Below are 21,066 nucleotides of genomic sequence, written 5' to 3'. Positions count from 1 at the left end.
TAGTATATGTTTGGTGATGTATGGTTAGCACATGTTACACAGTTTACTGACATGGTTTCATGCCAATTTTTGTTGTGAGCATACCAATTTTTGTGGTGACCATGCCAGTTCTTGTTGTGAGCAAATAAAAATTGAGTTTTGTGAGTTAAAGGATCCCTGGTGTCGTTTCACCTTAGTACTGACCTGAGAATCAGCAAACCTGAGTCGTTGTCCTGAGAAATTAGGATGTGACAAGTAGTTTTTATGGTTGTGGGTTTTTCCATCTATAAATGACTTGTGTACTTGAAATTTAACAAGTTATGGTCTGGCTTTTTCTGGTACCTACTGAGCTATTCTTACTCTGTTCACTGTGTATGATCACACCATATGTAAAGATTTTGGTTTAGTATTCATTTTAACCTGGGTGGGGATAAAACCCCCCCACCCCCAGAAAAAAAGAAAACAAAACCAAACAATAAAACAAACCAAAACAAAAACAGAATCTTGCTTCTAGATAGACAAAGGGTGAAGGGAGAGGAACAAAGTATCCTGTGGGTATCTTGGTGTAGAATTCTGCTGAAATTTTTAAGGAAGAGGTGATTAAGGGATAGTATTGCTCCATTATGAAATTTCACTTTCCTTTTGAAATCAATAGTTTGCTTTAATTTAGCATATCCCAAGCTATGTATTCAATAGAAACAGCTTCATGGCATCTAGAGGAAGGATCTACTACAGAAAATGTTTTCAAATCAAAGCTGCTTAATATCGTTAATATCAGCATCCCAATCTTATGAATGATAAATGGAACATTAAATTGGGCAATTCTGATTACTGAACAAAGTGCAATGGAAAACATGTCACAGAAAGCAGTTTCGTATTTCAGGTTTCATGTAATGTTTCCAGTTTTGAAAGCAGAATATTTCAAGTTCTGCTTCTGAAATGTACAATTAATATGGAAATAGAAGTAGGTAGATAAATATAGATGTAATTATTAAGCATTCAGATCTGAGAAAGGTGGGCAAAAAATCAAGTTAAAATTTAGTTCTAAACTAGGCCAGAACGTGCAGTCCTTTACCTTCTGAAAAAAGTAAGCAAACTTGAATAGCAGTCAGTTTGAAAAGTTAGTGTGCATAGAGGGAGATGTGAGTGTGAAAACGTAATGTGAAAACATAAGTAGTGACAAACATTGTGCATTTAGTTTCAATGGCATACACACTTTAGTAAGTGAATCAACATAAAAACTGCTTTTAATCATATCTGTCTCCCCCTGCTCCTCAAGGGAATTTTCTGTTCTCATTCAAAAAAAATCAGCTGTCTCACAGGTTGATTAAAATTAATTTTTTTGGAACCTAAAAATAGTAAAGCAAATAATACTGTCTGGAGCAACCTTGATCAAACAATTAACTCATCCTCTATTAAATCAATATTTGCTGATGCTAATACTGGAGCTAGTTCCAGTAGTTGGAATTACAGCCCCTGATTTAGTATCTTTATTAGTACTAATTAGGCTGCTGTCTTTCCCCAGTACTACTGGCCTAGATGATACCTACTGTCCTGGTTTCACCTGGGATAGAGTTAATTGTCTTCCTAGTAGCTGGTACAATGCTATGTTTTGAGTTCAGTATGCAAGAATGTTGATAACACTGATGTTTTCAGTTGTTGCTAAGTAATGTTTAGTCTAAAGTCAAGGATTTTTCAGCTTCTCATGCCCAGCCAGCAAGGAAGCTGGAGGGACACAAGAAGTTGGCACAGGACACAGCCAGGGCAGCTGACCCAAAGTGGCCAAGGGGGTATTCCATACCATGTGACATCATGCCCAGTATATAAACTGGGGGGAGTGGGGGTGGGGGGATTGCTGCTTGGGGACTAACTGGGCATCGATCAGTGGGTGGTGAGCAATTGCACTGTGCATCATTTGTTGTCCTGGTTTCAGCTGGGATAGAGTTAACTGTCTTCCTAGTAGCTGGTACAGTGCTATGTTTTGAGTTCAGTATGAGAAGAATGTTGATAACACTGACATTTTCAGTTGTTGCTAAGTAGTGTTTAGACTAATGTCAAGGATTTTTCAGCTTCTCAAGCCCAGCCAGCGAGAAAGCTGGAGGGGCACAAGAAGTTGGCACAGGACACAGCCAGGGCAGCTGACCCAAAGTGGCCAACAGGGTATTCCATACCATGTGATGTCCCATCTAGTATAGGAACTGGGGAGTGGGGGCGGGGAATCGCCGCTCGGGGACTAGCTGGGTGTCGGTCGGCGGGTGGTGAGCAATTGCACTGCACATCATTTGTACATTCCAATCCTTTCATTATTGCTGTTGTCATTTTATTAGTGTTATCATTATCATTATTCGTTTCTTCTTTTCTGTTCTATTAAACTGTTCTTATCTCAACCCGTGGGTTTTGCTTCTTTTTCCCGATTTTCTCCCCCATCCCACTGGGTGGGGGGGAGTGCGTGAGTGGCTGCGTGGTACTTAGTTGCTGGCTGGGGTTAAACCATGACACTTACACTACATGCTCTACATACTGCTTCTTTATAAGACTGAAGGCCTTCTCCTATGGTGTGATTCCACAGGGGTTGAAGCCAGTTCAGGTGAGTGTTGCCACAGCCCAATTTAGATCAACTGTTGTGGAATCACAGCTTAAGGCTATTTTGGCAAAACAATTTTTAATGATGAAAACTCTGTCAAAAGCGGGGAGAATTCCTGATGTTTCAATATCAGCATATTCTCTTTGGAATTTTTCTCAAGATATTACTGCAGTGGTGCTTTTGTGGCAGCTTCAGTTCAAAAGGTTCTTATCAACCTAGTACTCTTCTGTCCATCCTCAGCAGCACTTCTAGTAGAGCACTTAACTGTGACAAATTAGGAATTAATTTGCTCTGATGTGCTAACGTGACCAAGAAGCTCTCTACAAGACCTTTATTCTCTTTTCGTTTGTATAATATTCTTTGCTTCTTGGATCTGATTATGTTCTTTTGGCTGTTGAGTTCTCCTTAAACAATCTTATCTAATATAGGCTGATCTGATATAGACTTGTTCTTGTTTGGGGAAGGATTTTCTTTGGCATGCTCTCAGGTTTGCACTAGCATCTCAATGTTTGTTTTGCTCTTGAATTAGCTAATCAGCAATTACTTCTTCATTCTCCAGATCCTGAAGGATGTTTTGGTTCGAATCTAGCATTATGTAATCCAGCATATACATAATGAACATACATAACAAAGTAGGAGATGTAACAGCAAAATTGCAATAACAACAAATAATTAAGCCTCATAATGGAATTGTAATGTAAAAATTACTGCAGGACATCAGACTAGACTACCTTAATATTCCCTTCTGACCTTCAAATTTTCTTGCATTACTCTTGAATCTACGCTTGTTAGCAAAAAGCATCCTGCTCCCAAATATGGGTCCATTATTAGGATTAAAAGATGGATTCTTTTCCCTTTGAAAAATAATGCCATAAAGAAAATTGCTATAATGTAAATTATAGAACTGTTACTTTTGTCTATAACTCTCAAACCATTATCAAGGTAAACAGAGAAAATACTCTAGGGAACACAAGACTATGAGGCTACTGTGTTATTTGGGAATTTTACTTTTCATTATTTTGTATGAAAACTAGTATGGGAAATATTGCATTTAATAGCATGACATGGAATTGTGATCAGGGAAAAAAAAACCAAAACAAACCATTTTGGTATCATAGTTTGTGAACCTGAAAGTGCTTTTTCTTTTCATTTACACGTGATAATTTTTTTTTAAGAGTTACTACTAAGAAGAATGTCCATCATTTTTTGGTGCAGGTGCAGTGGTGTTATTTAGTAGTGAATAAGAAAGAGGAAAGGCCACATGACTATAACAGCCAATATAGGTCACTCACAAAACCATCTGAGTCTGGATGGTGATGAGAAAGTCTGGCAAATGCTGATTTGAATGTCAATGATAAGAGTGTTGCCTTTGCAGACATCTTAATATTAAGTTTGTTTTGGCTACCTATGATGTGAGGACTTTTTTTGAGATCGAGAGCGAGCTTTCTCCTCTGTAGTACTGTCTTTATTTTTATTAGCAGTCATCCAGATCTACAAGGCAGCTTCTTATCTGTTTCTATTATGTATTTGAAATGAAGTACCAGTATATAGGTTTTTTAGGATATTGTATATGGATAAGCCCACACAGAATCTTTAAAAATATTTTTAATTTAAATTCATAAGAATTATTATACATTATAGCTAAATTCTGCATTTCCTAGATGCAGTTTTTTGCAGTGGTTAAGAGCCTTTTTTTATAAAACTGTATTATCTTATAGGGCTGCAGCTTTCAGGGTTTTTTTTTGTTTTCAATGGCATAACTTTTTAACATAATAGAACCAGATTAACACAATCACTTGGTTTAATTGCAGATTGGCAAAAGAAAAAGTTATGTATGAAAAAGAAGCAAAACAGCAAGAAGAAAAGATTGAAAAAATGAAAGCTGAAGCATGCAATGATTATGGAATTAAGAAGCAGGTAAACTATCCTAAAACTTGTTTTATAAAATCCTTCTTTGCTCTGATTTAATCATAGTCATCCTTAAATAAAAGAATCTCCTGTGCCTTTTTCCAGACTCCTGTTATATAAGTACTAGACTGAAATCCTGTCAATTATAAAAGTCATAATATGCATTTGTAGAAACTTCCTTTTCTCCAGAACTGTTAAATTATAAGGAGACTGGGTATGGATCGTTTAGCACTTGGTGTCAGAATGGCTATCACTCAGTAACAATGGGTACGGTTTAGAGTCACTATTACAATATGATAAAATTTTTCTTGGAAGGTTCCCCATAAAGGACAGCCATTGCAGACAGTTGTACATGCCCTCTTAGAAGGAGTGTCAAGTTTACTTGTCACTGAGAGAAGGCTTGGGTTTGGGAGATTCATTTATATTCTTTACAGAAGTGTGGCATGTCTGTGTTTAACTGTGGCCTTTATATTCTTTCAGCTAAATATGTTATCTTTTAACTATGTTTTCCCAAGCATTTCCCAGATATTTTCTCTTAAATCTTCACAGAAACTGAAACTGTAAATTAAAATTATTTTCACTTTTTTCAGTAGTCTGGTGACTTCGTGTTTGTCATGGTTTAACCCCAGCCAGCAACTAAGTACCATGCAGCCGCTCACTCACTTCCCCCCCACCCAGTGGGATGGGGGAGAAAATTGGGAAAAGAAGTAAAACTCCTGGGTTGAGATAAGAATGGTTTAATAGAACAGAAAAGAAGAAACTAATAATGATAACACTAATAAAATGACAACAGTAATAATAAAAGGATTGGAATGTACAAATGATGCACAGTGCAATTGCTCACCCCCCGCTGATCGATGCCCAGTTAGTCCCCAAGCAGCAATCCCCCCACCCCCACTCCCCCCAGTTCCTATACTAGATGGGACGTCACATGGTATGGAATACCCCATTGGCCACTTTGGGTCAGCTGCCCTGGCTGTGTCCTGTGCCAACTTCTTGTGCCCCTCCAGCTTTCTCACTGGCTGGCATGAGAAGCTGAAAAATCCTTGACATTAGTCTAAACATTACTTAGCAACAACTGAAAATGTCAGTGTGTTATCAACATTCTTCTCATACTGAACTCAAAACATAGCACTGTACCAGCTACTAGGAAGACAATTAACTCTATCCCAGCTGAAACCAGGACAGTGTTATAAAACCTACTGTTCTCCCATCTTAATTTTTAAACAATTAAATAATAGGTTAAACAAAATCCAATATAAAAATAAACAAAAACAAGCTAGGAGAAAGCCCTTTTAGAACAAACTTAAACAACTTATTTTAAAAGTTCAGATTTCAGTTCACGTGTGCGTGTCCTGCCTTGCTTTCATTATGCCATGAGAAAGAAATACAAATAAAGAATAATAATTTGTATACAAATAAAGAATTGTATTTATAGAGCTGAGCTGTCTTCTGCCTCACCACAGACTGAGACTCCAAGATCCTACAGAAATAGTATTTCTGAAGATCTGCTGGTGCTAACAAGAACTAATGAATGCAATTCCCATTTTTAGTGTCCCCCATTCATCAGGTTATTTGACTGCACTGTGGTATTTCCACAGTGACCTGGCAAGATATCATCAAAGTCAAAAACAGCGGAGGCTGGGAACTTCTGCTGTGAAATGAAATGTTACACACTACTTGAAGGTATTTTCAGAGACCAATGACAAAAGCCTTTAAAGAGAATAGTCTTGATTCATTCAGAAATTGCCTGATCCACTTTGAAAGCAATCAGTTCCTCTAATAACATCTTTACTTATCGTTCTTTTAGAGCACTTTGCATTCTGGAAGTTGTTCATATTTTAAGTTATCAAGAACTTGGAGGCTCAGAAAGAATGTGCACGCTTTTCATAGGATCAAATTTCTTACACTAAAGAAAATTATATAATACCAGGAGAGCTTGCTCAAAAAAACATTTTGGATAGAGTTAATACTTTGAGAAGTTCTTCAGGAAAAATATCTGTATTTACACATTTTAAGAATTGCTTTTAGTTAATAATTCTGAATCTGAATAACTTTAAAAATATGGTTATAGACTTTATTTCAGTAATGAAAAATAGCATTTGGGGGATGAGAATGAATTCAATCATTTGAGACTAGGAGAATAATTTTAATTTATTTTAGCTGAGGTATCAGCTAAATCAGATATGTATATACAAACCAATCCAGAGTTGAGGGAGGGATGCTTAAAAGCATTACTTACCTCTTAATGTACTACTATTGTCATTTAGCTTTCTAGTTACAACTCTGCAGTAGAACATATGGTTTAACAGTACAGAAGTGTCTAAGGAAAAATTTACTTTAATAATGCCATTCCTAAAGCATATGTAGACTTTAGGGTGTGTCTGGTCTGTAAGGAGGGATCAGTCCCTTTGTAGAACAATAGTTAGGGTTTGACTCAATATTTTTCTCCTAACTCCTTATACAGTTGGGCACCTTGTGGTTCCTGTGAACTCAGGTGATCTCTAGCTGAGGCAGTGACCAACTAGGGTAGTTGGCAGTTGTTAGATACTAGCCTTTACCTGCACTGTCCAGAAAGACTAATTTAATGAGGAGCAGATTTAATATCTGAGAAACAAAAAGGACAGTTTGCTCGCAGTGCTGGTATACTCTGACCAAGAATATAACTTGAAGACCCCGTATATTACCATTGTCCTGGGTGCATGTTGTATTTGCATTACTTGCTGTGTCTCAACTAATGTACTTCAGCTGAATCCAAGCTGGGTGAGATCTACTTGTGGTAGGTAGTATATCCCAGGGAAAGAATCGCTAGCATTACAGGGCAGGGAAGCCCTTCCTTTCCCATCACTTACAGTTTATTTAAAAAAACAAAAAGAGAAACCCCCACACCAACAAACAAAAACCAAATGAAAACAACAAACAACCCCCCCCCCACAAAAACCCCCAAACCAAAAAACTACACTGTTTTCTATCTGGTTTTTATCTACAAAAGGCAGATGAGAAGTTTAGAATTTAAGGAAAAGCTTATAACAATTTATTGGTAGAAAAAAACATAATAAATGAAGAGCAGTATTTGGGGGAAAAATACTATGAAAGAAAATATTTTCATAAATTTTATATCTCAAAATCACACTATCTTCAACCACAAGACTTTTAGGAAAAAGGATTATTAAGTATTTTAATAAAATACTAAATTGAAAACTGTTAATAAAAACTGAACTATTTTATACAAAACAGGTTTGTACAAGTTAGAAAAAAAGCATTAAAAGACTTTTGATGTATTCTATCAGGTGTAAATTCTGCATATAGTTTCTGTAGAGGGTCATGAAGACCCCTGACTGGTAGCAGCAAATAATGCAGTTGTACCTCTGTGTGGATTTTTTTTGTAACGAAGCCTTAGTTTCCACACAGTTGTAATGGTTCTTGATATATGAAGGCTTTACACAGGGCTTCATGATACTTTATCTGTAATAGAAACTTTTCACTGTAGTTGCTCATGAATGCAGACTAATGGTAGGAACCAGTAGTTTTCTGTATTTCTGTGGTTGTTGATTTGTTCCATACATAAATAACATCCTGTCCTGGTTTTGGCTGGGATAGAGTTAATTGTCTTCCTAGTAGCTGGTATAGTGTTATGTTTTGGGTTCAGTATGAAAAGAATGTTGATAACACTGATGTTTTCAGTTGTTGCTAAGTAATGTTTAGACTAAGTCAAGGATTTTTCAGCTTCCCATCTCATGCTTTTATCTTGAGGCTTGTGAGTGTGGGAAGAGCCTGAGGTATCTACTCTTTATTTCCTCTCAGTGGGATTGGTAGATCTACTCTGGAGTTTTTGTTAACAGTCAGCATTTTTACTGATAAATGATAATTTTAATTTTTTTTAAATAGTTATCCTACAGTTCCAAATGATTTCTTGTGTAATGTTATTTCCAGATTAATTAAAAATCCAATGGATTTAACATAGAATTTAATACCTGTATGCCAAAGAGTACATACAGTCTTGCTAATACACAGTTTTTCTCCAAGTATTAGTGAAAATGGCAATATTTCTTTTGCTTTGTTAAGTGGAAGGTAGACTATTTCCTAAAACAGCTAAAAAGAAATACATTTGGAAACAATTTATATTGTTTTGGAAAATTATTGTTGAAGATGAGAATGAGCTGCTGTCCTGGGTTCAGGTGGGATAGAGTTAATTTTCACAGGAACCTGGGAGGGGGCACAGCCAGGACAGCTGACCTGAACTAGCCAAGGAGCTATTCCATACCATGTGACATCATGCCCAGTATATAAATGGGGAGCGGGCTGGGGGGAGGCTCTCTGCTCTTGGTGTGGGAAGTGCTGGAGCATCGGGTTCTGGGTGGTGAGCAGTTGCACTGTGCATCACTTGTTTTGTATATTCTTTTATTAGTACCGTTGTTGTTGTAACTTCTCTTTTTGTGTTGTCCCACTAAATTGTCCTTATCTCAACCCTCGAGGTTCCGGGTTTTTTTTTTTTCCTTTTCTCCTTTCTGATTCTCCTCCCCATCCCACCGGAGGGGGGCGGGAGGAGTGAGTGAGCGGCTGCGTGGTCCTTTGTTACCGGCTGGGCTGAAACCACGACAGTTGCTAATCTTGTTACTGGAGGAGTTCTAGCTGAAAGGAACATTGTAATGTTCTGTAACTTTTTCATTTCTAAATGTCTATTTTAGCATCAAAGAAATACTCTAGTTAGCTCATGTATTGGGTCTGGCTGAGATGGAGTTAATTCTCCCCATAGCAGCCCTCATAGCGCTGTGCTCTGCATCAGTAGCTAGAGAGGTGTTGATAACACACCAGTGTTTTGGCTACTGCTGAGCAGCGCTGGCACAGCATCAAGGCTGTCTCTCCAACATTCCCCCCCCTCACCAATAGGCTGGGGGTGGGCAAGATCTTGGGAGGGGACATAGCCAGGACAGCTGACCCAAACTGACCAAAGGGATATTCCATACCATATGACTTCTGTTCAGCAATAAAAGCTAAGAGAAAGGAGAGGGCAGGGGGCATTCTTTATTACAACGTTTGTCTTCCGGAGCAACTGCTATGCATGCTGAAGCCCTGCTTCCCAGGAAGTGGCTGGCCCTTGCCTGCTGATGGAAAGTAGAGAATAAATCTTCTGTTTTCCTTTGCTTCCATGTGCAGCCTTTGCTTTTGCTTTTATTAAACTGCCTTTATCTTGACCCATGAGTTTTTTCCATCTTATTTCCCCCCTCCCCCCCCCCCCACTGAGGAGGGGGAGGGATAGAGAGGCTTGGTGGGCACCTGACATCCAACCAAGGTCAACCCACCACAGCTCAGTTGGCTTTTTAAGTTTTTAACTCTTTCCACCCCCCACCCTATTGGTTCAAACAAAGTTTCAATCTTCTCACTGATTAAGTACAGTAAGATTAGATGAAACATACAGTTTCACTGCAGTCTGATTATTTTCACAAGTTATTGTTTTTTCTAAGAATATATGATCTTTGCTTAATAATCTGAACTCTGTAGCTCTAGCTGCCTAGGTAAAGAGGCAGTGGAAATGCTAATGGAGGGTCTAATGCTCCCCCTTATGTATTTGGACAGTATCCTTAACAAGCACAATTTGTTTCCTTAAAAGCTAGCAACTTGGAATTCTCTGTACTAAATACAGAATAATATTCGTAACGTACAGGTGATATTAAAAATGCTTTCAAACTTTGGTTTTATTGCCTAACGTGCTTTCTGAAAGAGACCAAATGATGAAAAATCATTACTGTGATCTTCCTTTTTCCCTTCTGTTTTCCAGAGGCTGTTTTCCTTTTTATCTAGGCAGGTGTAAATACCTTTTGGATTCCAGATTTTTATACTGAAGATTAAAGGCACTTGTGCAATATTTGGAATAAGTTAGTATGGCAACATTCCTATGGTAGAAAAGACTTGCCACCTAGATGTGACATGATTCATTTCTTCTGTAGCTGGGCTCACTTTTCCTCTGCTCTAGAGGGAGGAAAAAAAAATCTGGACTTGACTTTTCTGCCTTCTGTCTATCTAGGGAACTTCCCATGTCTGTTCTGCTTCCAATTTTAGCACAAATATTTCCCCAGGTATTTTGCCTCCACAAAACAGATGGGGGATTCCTCCCAAACCTTCAGGCTTATTCTAAAACATCTCCTAACCAGCCTGCTACCTTTTAGCAAAGCATGCATTCAGCATCTATAATGCTATCTTAAGCAAACAAAAAACAACAACAAAAAACCCCAACCCTCTAAACCTCTCCCCCAGGCTTAACCTTGGCAGAGAGAAAATTTGGTTATTTGTTCTAACAAGGTTGAGCCATTCTTGTTGGGAAAGCAAGTCTGTCTTTTGTCAGTGTTTTCTTCATGCTACTTCCAAAGAAACCTCTTCATTCAGATGTTTACCACCTCTCACCTGTTTACAGGGTGAGGCTTTATACCTGCATCAACACAGATCTGTTCAGGTAGAATTTAGAGTTGCTGGGAGGAAATGTGCTGCCTGCTGATTAAATGACAACTTTCTGTAATGGATAATTCCATTATCATCCTCTAAGTTAATTTTAAAGGAGCAGTATCTGTAATTTATGATACAGAGTATTTAATTAAAAACTTTTTCAGTGGAGGACACGGAGTTTTGCTTCTGTCCTCTGAACAGTATCTCCATTTTTTAGCTTCAAGTCATGTGGTGTTCTCCCTCCATCCCCTGCTGCTGGCAATGAAGAAAACCTTACAGTTGTACACTAGTGGAAAACAGCCAGTGACAAACTGTTTTCCAAAAAGACCAAAGGAACCTTTCTGCCTTTTATGTCTTAAGGTGATCTGCTATAAAAGAAACAGGATTGGCCCTCACCTGAGAGGAGCTGCAGAGAAAGCTTGTTTGAAATACTGAGGTGTTTAGATCTAGAGGGTTTTCTTCTCTTCCAGCTTTCTTGCTACAAATGGTAGTCGATACATGGTCATTTCAGTGCCTGAAATGCTCAAGCACTATAGAAACAAATCAAAGTTCTCCAATTCTTTACTGCAAGCTTTTGTTCGTGGTCCTTCAGAAGTGTTTTGATCAAATGTATTTGGCAAAACTCACAACAGACTGCAGTGTGTTCTTGTATCTTATATTTGTGGATGGCTCAAGCTTTCTTTTGGGCCTGCTATGTGAAAATAAAACAAGTTGCTTCAAAGGAAGTAGAACTAATAAAACTTGGTTTCCTACAGTTTTTTTTTTTGGGGGGGGGGGGTGTCCCCTCTATATGCCCCTTAATGCTGTGTCTCCTGTGAGCTCCTGCCTTCCCTATACCCAGCTTTCTCCTACATCACCTATGCTGTCCTACACCCTGTGTCCCCTTGCCACCATCCTGGCCCACCACCTTGTGCCTTTATATTCCCTGATTACCAGTGAGGTGAAAAGTAATACCATGCTGTGGATTTAAGTTACAAATATGTTGATTAGACAACCAGTAGCCTTAGCATCACTGTTTACTTTGTGCTATGTTTTTTTCCTTAGTAGGATTATTAATTTTGGAACCATTGGTATTCATGATTCTTAGAGATGTCCTTTTTTTATTTTGGATCTCTGTCCTTCCATCAGATATGGCTGTAACTGGTCAATGGATTCCAAGTGTTTTACAAACTTTCTGATGAAAAGTAGTTCGAACAAGTAGCACTTTTCTTAGCAAACTGAATTATTTGCATGCTTTTTCTTCTCTACTACTGTCTTTGAGTAGATCCATACTGTTATGATTATGTTTTCAGCTGTGCAACAAAGGGCAAGTGATTATGAGGCAGTATTTAAAAGCATGTGTGTGTACGTAATTCATATATATATGACTCGTTCACATTTCTAATTTTTCTTAGCCTATCTTTTGTCATATAAAATAATATTGTCACCATACCCTGTGACCCAGTAGTTTATTAGGCTGTCCTTCTTAAGATCAAGGAACAACAGTGTCCTATGGAGGATTTCTTGTTGTTTTCAAATTATTTGTGGGTCCGCACATCTCTCAATCTCTTGTTAAGTTGTGGGTAAGCTGAAAGAAAAAAAAAAAAAAAAAAGAAAAAAAAAAAAAAAAAACACCCACCCCAAAACAAAAACAAAAAAAACCACCAAACCCTGCTTCCATCTTTTTGAAACATGAAACTGTTGTCCCCGTTATAACAATACATGTCAGGCTGAGCAAAATTGCTTCCTGTTGCAGAATACTTGGTATCAACACTCATAAGCAGTAATATTTATTTGTGTTCTTAAAGTATCAAAAATTTGTTTTAGTATAAGTGCTTGAGTGAGCCAAAAAATAGAGAATCTGCCTCATCTGAGCAGCTCTGATCTGCCGAGATAAGTCAAAATACTGGCTTTGAACTTTTATTGTAGGACCTGCTAAAATCAAAGTTCCTTATGTTTAAAGCCTTAGGCATTGCCTCCTCAGCTGTTTCTCATAGAGTTGTGTTTGGCCTTTGTGCTTATTTTGAATGTGTAAAATAATTGTCCAATTTTTGTTATGGTGCCCTTCCACTTAAGCAACTGGTAGGTGGATCTGTGTGTTTGCATCTATTTGGCTTTTCTGTTTCCAGTTCTGCTTTATCTGTCAGTGCAATCCGGAATTTATGGAAAACAGATTTAAGGTTATTGATAGTTGTTGTAGTTTAACCCCAGCTGGCACTAAGCACCACACAGCTGCTCGCTCACTCCCCCCCACCCAGTGGGATGGAGGAGAGAATCGGCAAAAAAAAAGGTAAAACTTTGGGTTGAGATAAAGACAGTTTAATAGGACAGAAAGGAAGAAAATAATAATAATGATAATAATAATAACAACAACAATAATAGAATTGGAATATACAAAACAAGTGATGCACAATGCAATTGCTCACCACTCGCTGACCAATGCCCAGTTAGTTCCAGAGCAGCAATCCGCCCCCTGGCCAACTCCCCCCAGTTTATATCCTAGACATGACATCACATGGTATGGAATACCCCTTTGTCCAGTTTGGGTCAGCTGCCCTGGTTGTGTCCCCTCCCAACTTCTTGTGCCCCTCCAGCTGCCTTGTTGGCTGGGCATGAGAAGCTGAAAAATCCTTGACTTAGTCTAAACACTACTTAGCAAGAACTGAAAACATCAGTGTGTTATCAACATTCTTCTCATACTGAACCCAAAAAGAAAATTAACCCTATCCCAGCTGAAACCAGGACAATAGTGCATTATATTATGCACACTAGTTCTTTGACATCTGAACCAATTTACAAAAAATCCACATCATGTTTAGTAAATAGGCTATATACACTGCAACAGTTAGAGAGCTCCATCACATCTGAGCAGACTGCTTGCTTTTGAAAGATGCCAGACATCTGCTCCCTTAGTAGAAATACCTTCAATCCTGAAAGACAACTGACCAGAAATGTGGCTCTTTGAAGAGATTTGTTTAACTGGATTTTATCATTACACTTAAAGGAATAGGGACATCATCCTCACTAGTCACAGTAGCTCTTCTGGTCCTATGAACACTTATTGACAACAAATTCAATTTGTTTCTCTCTGTACATACTTTTGTGCTTTATTGCTTTTGTCTTAACACTTTATTTATATGCACTTCAGTTACTCCAGTTTTTTAATACTTCTATTTGGCATTGTAATTCACAGAAACCTTGAAGATATTTATGGTTCTTTGCAAAGTTAGATCAGTTTCATGTAATAACTTCCTCTGTGACCTGGTTATAATTTAAACTCCTTAGAATTTAGTCAGAAAGTTTCTAGAATGTGTTGGGGGAGGGGAGAAGGCTGCTGTTTAAATTTTGATAGAATTTGGAGACCTAACGCTTTTTTAAAATTCCAGTCCTAAAGCTTATCTAATTATTTGAGCTTTTGACTTTGCTTTATTATATACATTTGTAACAGTAAATGGTCCATCTGGGATTATCTTGGAAAAAAAGTGTTTTATGTAGAAGTTATCGACTAATAATCTTGGTTCCACAAAATTCCTGTTCCAATCTTCAACTGTTTGTACCTACTGAATGTAGTTACAGGATTTATCTTCCTTCTGTTTTTTATTTATTATTGCATAACTGCAGGCAAATGTAAATAAAACTCAGGTACCCCTTTAGATCACAGTCAAATTCTGTTTTGAACAGTGTGGTTAGGGTAGTTTTGTTCTTTTCTTACAACAGCTAGGACTACAGTTTATATGCCTTCCCAGATTGCTTATTGAGTGGCATATATCAAATAAGTTACTACTTTCTATATCATCCACCAGCTTTACAACACACAACTATTTAGCAATACCAGCCCAAGGAAGTCATTATTGGATATTCTCACTCCTGTAGGTATTCTTTGTAGAACAAAGTTGTAGTACATAAAGCAGAAGGCATTATCTCATGGCATACCTCATTCTATAGAAGTTACAAATCTTTATTCATTCACTGCTGAAAGTGTAACATGCAGACTGACTAGTCTTATTTTTAATACAGTCCAATGCTGAATGCTTAAAAGAAAGTGATAATACTGATGAGAACTGGAATTTGGGGATGCTTAACTTTTTTTAAACATTTGTCACCCATCTTTGCTTCAAAGTAGACAGGTTTTGCCCTAGATTCTCTGAAAAAAAATTAGAAACAAAGTTTTTAAACCCTTTCTCTCAAAAATGACTTGAACTAAGAACTTAAGCATATGACACTTAAGAATGATGATAATGCTGTACTACAAAAGGCCTTCCTGTATGCATAAATACATTCTTAGACATAGCTTATCTTCCCTTTTGTGATGACAGTGTTCCCTTCAGTACGGCAGCATTAATACTGAAAGAATACAACATAGGAATGACAGAATGAAGTAAGCCATTTAAAGTGAAAGCTGCCTGTTGCAGGTTATCCTGAATGCAGAAGAGGTTTCATACTTATATCTAACCTATTTTAATTTCTAAATAGATTTAACATTATTGAACAACTCTGCACACCTTTTCTTCTCGGTGGTTGGATTTCAGATCCAGAAATGTTCCATGAAATAAATGTTCCCTTGTATAAATCTGAATTTTTCTGTAGGAGGGAGCAAGATGTTCAGATTCGGTGGGGTGCCATTTTAGTGATTTTGTTCATGGTGAGAATAATCTTTCTCCTAAAATGAAGCACAAGGATAAGTAATAACTTTTTATGCATGATAAGCATCAAAAATATGAGCCTGCTGGTCTTTGCTTTTCATTTTTCTTTACCTTTCTCTTTCAGTCAGAGCTTCCTGCAGTGTGCACACAATGTGATCAATATCTCAATAACTTTTTTCAAGCAGTAATTATCTCTATGTGGTATTATCTGAACACTGTTTTTCTTTATTACCCAAAAGATGCAGGAGATATTTATATAGCCAGCTGATCCCATTCTGGATGAAGCTGCTTCACGACAGCAGGAGAAAGTTTGTTTTAAATAGCCTTTTTAACAAATGCTGTATGGAAAGCTTACCAGGCAGTACCTTTTTCTAAGGAAAAAATTATTCTAAATACTCTTTTACACTTAATACTTTATATTTCATTAAGCACAAAGTAAATGGAAGTGTCCTGTAAATTAACAGAGTTTTAAGTAATTATGCTAAGTGTATCTTTTAATAAAAAAGCCTATTCAGAAAATAGGTACCACTGTTCTGAAGTTCCTAGATGATGACTGGACTACTGATTTTTCAGAGTAAAGACTTGTCTTAAAAAATAACACTCCCATCTGGAATATGTTCTCATTTTATTGGCTTCTAATTTTCACAGATTGAGATCTTACAAGAGTCACGAATGATGATTCCAGACTGCCAGCGCAGATTAGAAGTTGCACATGCAGATCTTGCTCAACTACTAGTAAGTATAGCACCAAAATCCACCAATCAAGAAATGCTGCTGTTCCTTGATGAACTTGGAGAAACATGCTTGCCTGTAGTGCAATTGCAGCATATTAGAATTGGATTGAAGAATTACTTTTTATAGGTCCCAAGACTAGCATCCTATAACATACCAATATTTCATTTTAGATAACTGTCTTTGCAGACTTGGTCTTCAGTCTATGAAAACTGTGTGTGTTAGAATATTAGAAGCTGTCTTTAAGGGAGTGCGCACTCAACATACACTTAAATACTGAACTGTTACAATGGACTCTGAATTCCCGTGTGTCATGGTTTAAGCCCAGCTGGCAACAAAGCACCACAAGGCTGCTCGCTCACTCCTCCCCCCCCCCAGTGGGATGGGGAGGAGAAAATATAATGAAAAGCTCGTGGGTCGAGACAAGGACAGGGAGGGATCACTCACCAATTATGGTCATGGGCAAAAACCAGACTCAACTTGGGGGAAAAAAAACCAAAATCAATTTAATTTGTTACTATTCAAATCAAAACAGGGTAATGAGAAGTAAAACAAATCTTAAAACACCTTCCCCCCACCCCTCCCTTCTTCCTGGGCTCAACTCCACTCCCGATTTTCTCTACCTCCTCCCCCTGAGCAGCGCAGGGGGACGGGGAATGGGGGTTGCGGTCAGTTCATCACATGTTGTCTCTGCCGCTCCTTCCTCCTCAGGGGGAGGACTCCTTACACTCTTCCTCTGCTCCAGTGTGGGGTCCCTCCCATGGGCTGCAGTCCTTCACAAACTGCTCCAGCATGGGTCCTTTCTGTAGGCTGCAGTCCTTCAGGTACAGACTGCTCCAGCACGGGCTTTTCCCACGGAGTCACGGCCTTCTTCAGGGGCATCCACCTACTCCAGCGTGGGCTCCTCCATGGGCTACAGGTGGGCATCTGCTCCACCATTCACCTCCACAGGCTGCAGGGGGACAGCCTGCTGTCTCACTACAGGCTGCAGGGGAATCACCTCCTCCAGCGCACCTCCTCCCCCTCCTTCTTCACTGACCTTAGTGTCTGCCTAGGTGTTTCTCTCACATCCCACTCCCTTCCCGCTGCAGGTTTTCCCTTCTTAAATATGTTATCCCAGAGGCGCTACCACTGTCGCTGATTGGCTCTGTCTTGGCTAGAGGTGGGTCCAACTTGGAGCTAAGGAAGCTTCTAGCATCTTCTCACAGGAGCCACCCCTGCAGCTTCTCCCCTGCTACCAAAACCCTACCACACAAACCCAATACACCATGATAGTTACATGATCAGAAAAAATAGTTCACTTGCTTTAGGTAGTCTTTCTAGATCATGTAGATGTATATAATATGCTTGTAGTGAACTGAAATAGTCAAAATACTTTGCTTACTACTTTTATTATGCTATGGACAAGAAACAAGACAGCTGAGTCCTTACTGAATACTGCTTATATGATTTATTAGTGAGATGAGAACTAGTGCTGCATTTTTAAGCTATGAATACCTGCAGGAATAAATAATATCTTGTACAAATAGATTCACTGAAACTATACTAAGTTTGAGATAGTCATGCTTATTTTAAAAGCTGATTTTTCACCAAGAATTCTGCTACACATGTAAATGCTACTGTGAGGCTAAAAATACATACCGTAAATTAAGCCTCAGACACATTTGACAGCTAAAATGCAAATCCCTTTTCAAAGGAAAACTCAAGGTGTCTTGTCCTCTGGTGGTATGCCTCTACTGTTTTCCAAAATAAAGACTCAGTACCTGGCAGGCTTTAGGGTCCTTTTGTCATTCAACTCGTTACTTGACAGTTAGCTGGTCTAGATTTCAGCAGCATGCAGAAATGATGCTATTGATCCAAACGCTGTGCTGTACAAAGTTAAAACGAGGAATGCGGGGAGTTACTATTCTTATTAAGAATTTGGAAGTCTTTAAAGGTTGCTTTCTGTTCTTAGCTCACTTTCAATGCTTAAAATCAACTGTGTAGTAGTATGTTTTTTTAATTGTCAGTCTTGGCTTAAGCTTTTTCCTAATGGTACTCTTGTTCTGAGTTCTGTTGTTATTGGTTCCGGTTATGCTGTCCTTGGTTTTAAATATTTATTTAACAAAATAAAGGTATGCATAGATCAAATCTATTCACACATAACAGCCATTACCCTGGACCTTAAGCAGGACAAAAGAAATTACTTGTGCTTCGAATTATGTAAAACTAGTGTTTTCAATAATGATATATCCCTTGTTTCATAGTTTCCTCCTTAAATTTAATTCCATGTCCATTATTTTCAAAGTACTCAAAAGTTTTGTTTTTAATTCCAGGAAAATGAAAAAGAATTGGAAGAAGCCGAAGAGTATAAAGAAGCACGTTCCATACTAGAGTCAGTGAAGCTGGAAGCCTAGAAGTTTTCCAGTAGTCTCTTTATATGCATTAGCACTGGGTCCATTCTACACTTTTATTTGACTATGGCTCTATTACTATTGTTGGCTTGCTAAGGTTCCCTTTATGCAAACTGGCTTTTCTCTAACTGCAAGATGCATCAAATAAAGGATGTTCTGAAACATCTGTGTGTTCCATATTCAGGCAAAATAGAAACATTTCCAGTTCACCTCAGTTACAGAAAGGAAAAAAATAAAGCCTATTTAATGTAAGCATAATAGTGTAATAGCTAATATACAGAACTTAATCTGAACAATTCAGGCTAAGAAAGTTTAGCTATGTAAGGAACGTGAGGGACCAATAAATACATTAGAGGCACCTTATATTTGAAATAATTTCAAGCCATTATAGCATAACAATCTGTATTGAAAGAAGAGATGGAGTAAATGACCCTTCAATGTCACTCATCTTTTTTTGTGATGCAATTTATTTGTAATTTTATTAAGTATTACTCCTTGTTTATCTTTGAGCCCAAGACAGAATTAAGAGCTGATTCCCAATCTTTCTCAGTTTGCCTGGGGTTGATTTGTAGACCCCAATTCATACAGTTACCATTGATCAAAATTCTGTTACTTTTTCAAGAAACAGAATTTAGCAGATGACTAGTATGTTGTCAATTGGATCTGCTGGTAAGAGTTATGCTTTTCCTGAAAGCACCTTGGCTTAAGTGAGTTTCTTTGAACAAAGCTTAAACCCCAAAAGCTGAAAGAGAACTAATAGGTAAGGGAACAATGCTTAATCTGCCTGGAAGACCAAACATGTACAAAAGCTGTGGTTCTTTCAGAATGGCTTCTCTAAACAGCAAAGAGTAAGCTCTGATGAACAAGCAAGCTTTTTACGTTAGTTTTTCTAGGTTGAAAGTTTTTTGGCATGTTCCTTAAAGGCAACACAAAACACAGTGTACCTTTTGTGTGGTGCTATATTGAATACTCTTATTGAATTTTTTTGTTAATTTGCCTGAGTTTGGGTAAACTGCAGTTTCAGTACCTCTATTTGTGTACCTTACTCTCAATGTGCTTAATAAGTCTACTTCTCCATCACTCTTAAGCACTGCTCTGACATTGTCAACACTGAAAGATTTCTGATTGACTGCAGAATGACCTTCTTTTGAAGTAAGTGACCCCAGACCAGTATTAAACAGCGCTATGAGATAAAAAACATTTGTGACAACACTATGGTTTCATAAGAGTATATGCACACCTTACCAGCATCGTGTATATACCAGCATAGGCATGTAACTGCCAGACACTGCTCTGTTCACAGGGCAAATGAACTGCTACTGAGAACATCTGTCTTTGCATACTCATTTCAGTCAGTTTCTTCTATGAACCTTCACCAGGAACAGCGGCTGGAGCAGACAAAGCCTGCCTTAACTGACCAACTGCAGTCAGCGTAATAGTAACTATGCTTGCAGGCCCTTGAATGGAATGTGGTGAATAAATGCTGAGCTGAAAAGGGGGGGGGGGAAGGTGTCAAGTCTGCTGGGTAAGGCAGAATTTAAAATAAAAATTACTCTTCAGAAGAAGAAATAATACACACTTCTCAAACACAAACCCACAGAAAAATGACGTGCAGTTGCCGAGTATCACATGCAGGTCAGCATGAAATCTAAACATAAGCGGGACCTGTAGTGGCTGAAGGAAAGTAGCACTGTGGTGTGGCTTAAGTTGGCATTTAGAGTTAAGGGCGCATGGGACTGAGTAGTTAACATATAAACCAGACTCCAAGGAAAAGTTTCTTGGTGCAATAGTTTCTAGGGTAGAGTGGTTTCTCATGTTTGCCTATACATCTCTGTCCAAGCTATTTTCTAGCTCCCTCTGATTATGAACTAAGATGATACTCTCCCCTATCCATTTCTTCTTCTCTCTTACTAAGTTGTCCAAAAGACTGAGCATATTCTATTGTACAGAAAATAGCCAGCTTCACTGATGAAAATCAAGGTATGTTCATACCTGAAAGGACTTGCTCTCTTCTTGTCTCCAGGTGCCCCTGAAAGTGTCTGAAAGGACAGCAGCATGATATCTGTAAAAACTATACCAAAAAAATGTGACAAGGCAGCAATAACATAGGGCTGGCCCTTGGAGGGTGATTGGCAAATCCATGCAGGTAATGCATTATTCATGCTAGTAGAACAGTTGATCCAGTGATATATTATGGCAGACTAAATTTTTCCAGCAGTGCTCTGAGCGGCCAGATGCAGATTATTCATAGAGAAGATGATTTTTGCTGACAAAACATTTTTCATTTAGACTGGGGCCAATTTCCATACTGAAGTAAAATACAGAAAATTAAGCCTAAGTAGTAGTATTGTTGTTATTGTCCTCTCAGATCCCAAACTCAAAAGGCAGTGGCACATCAAGTGACACC

The 21,066-nt window shown here is 38.2% G+C and overlaps 1 protein-coding gene across 1 annotated transcript in view; it reads left to right on the top strand.

The window, feature by feature from the left end:
- Positions 1–19,102, top strand: part of LOC121232797 (tubulin-specific chaperone A) — a 58,327-nt gene extending 39,225 nt beyond the window's left edge. Inside the window, exons 2-4 of the mRNA XM_041121268.1 lie at positions 4,375–4,480; positions 16,183–16,269; positions 18,582–19,102. Coding sequence (XP_040977202.1) covers positions 4,375–4,480; positions 16,183–16,269; positions 18,582–18,662 — 274 coding nt within the window. The 3' untranslated portion in view covers positions 18,663–19,102. The remainder of the gene's footprint in view (positions 1–4,374; positions 4,481–16,182; positions 16,270–18,581) is intronic.
- The last annotated feature ends 1,964 nt before the right edge of the window (positions 19,103–21,066 follow it).

The sequence above is a fragment of the Aquila chrysaetos genome, chromosome W (assembly GCF_900496995.4).
Source record: "Aquila chrysaetos chrysaetos chromosome W, bAquChr1.4, whole genome shotgun sequence".
Taxonomy (NCBI): Eukaryota; Metazoa; Chordata; class Aves; order Accipitriformes; family Accipitridae; genus Aquila; species Aquila chrysaetos.
The sequence above is the reverse complement of the archived record's forward strand: the minus strand, read 5'-3'. Positions and strand labels throughout refer to the sequence as shown.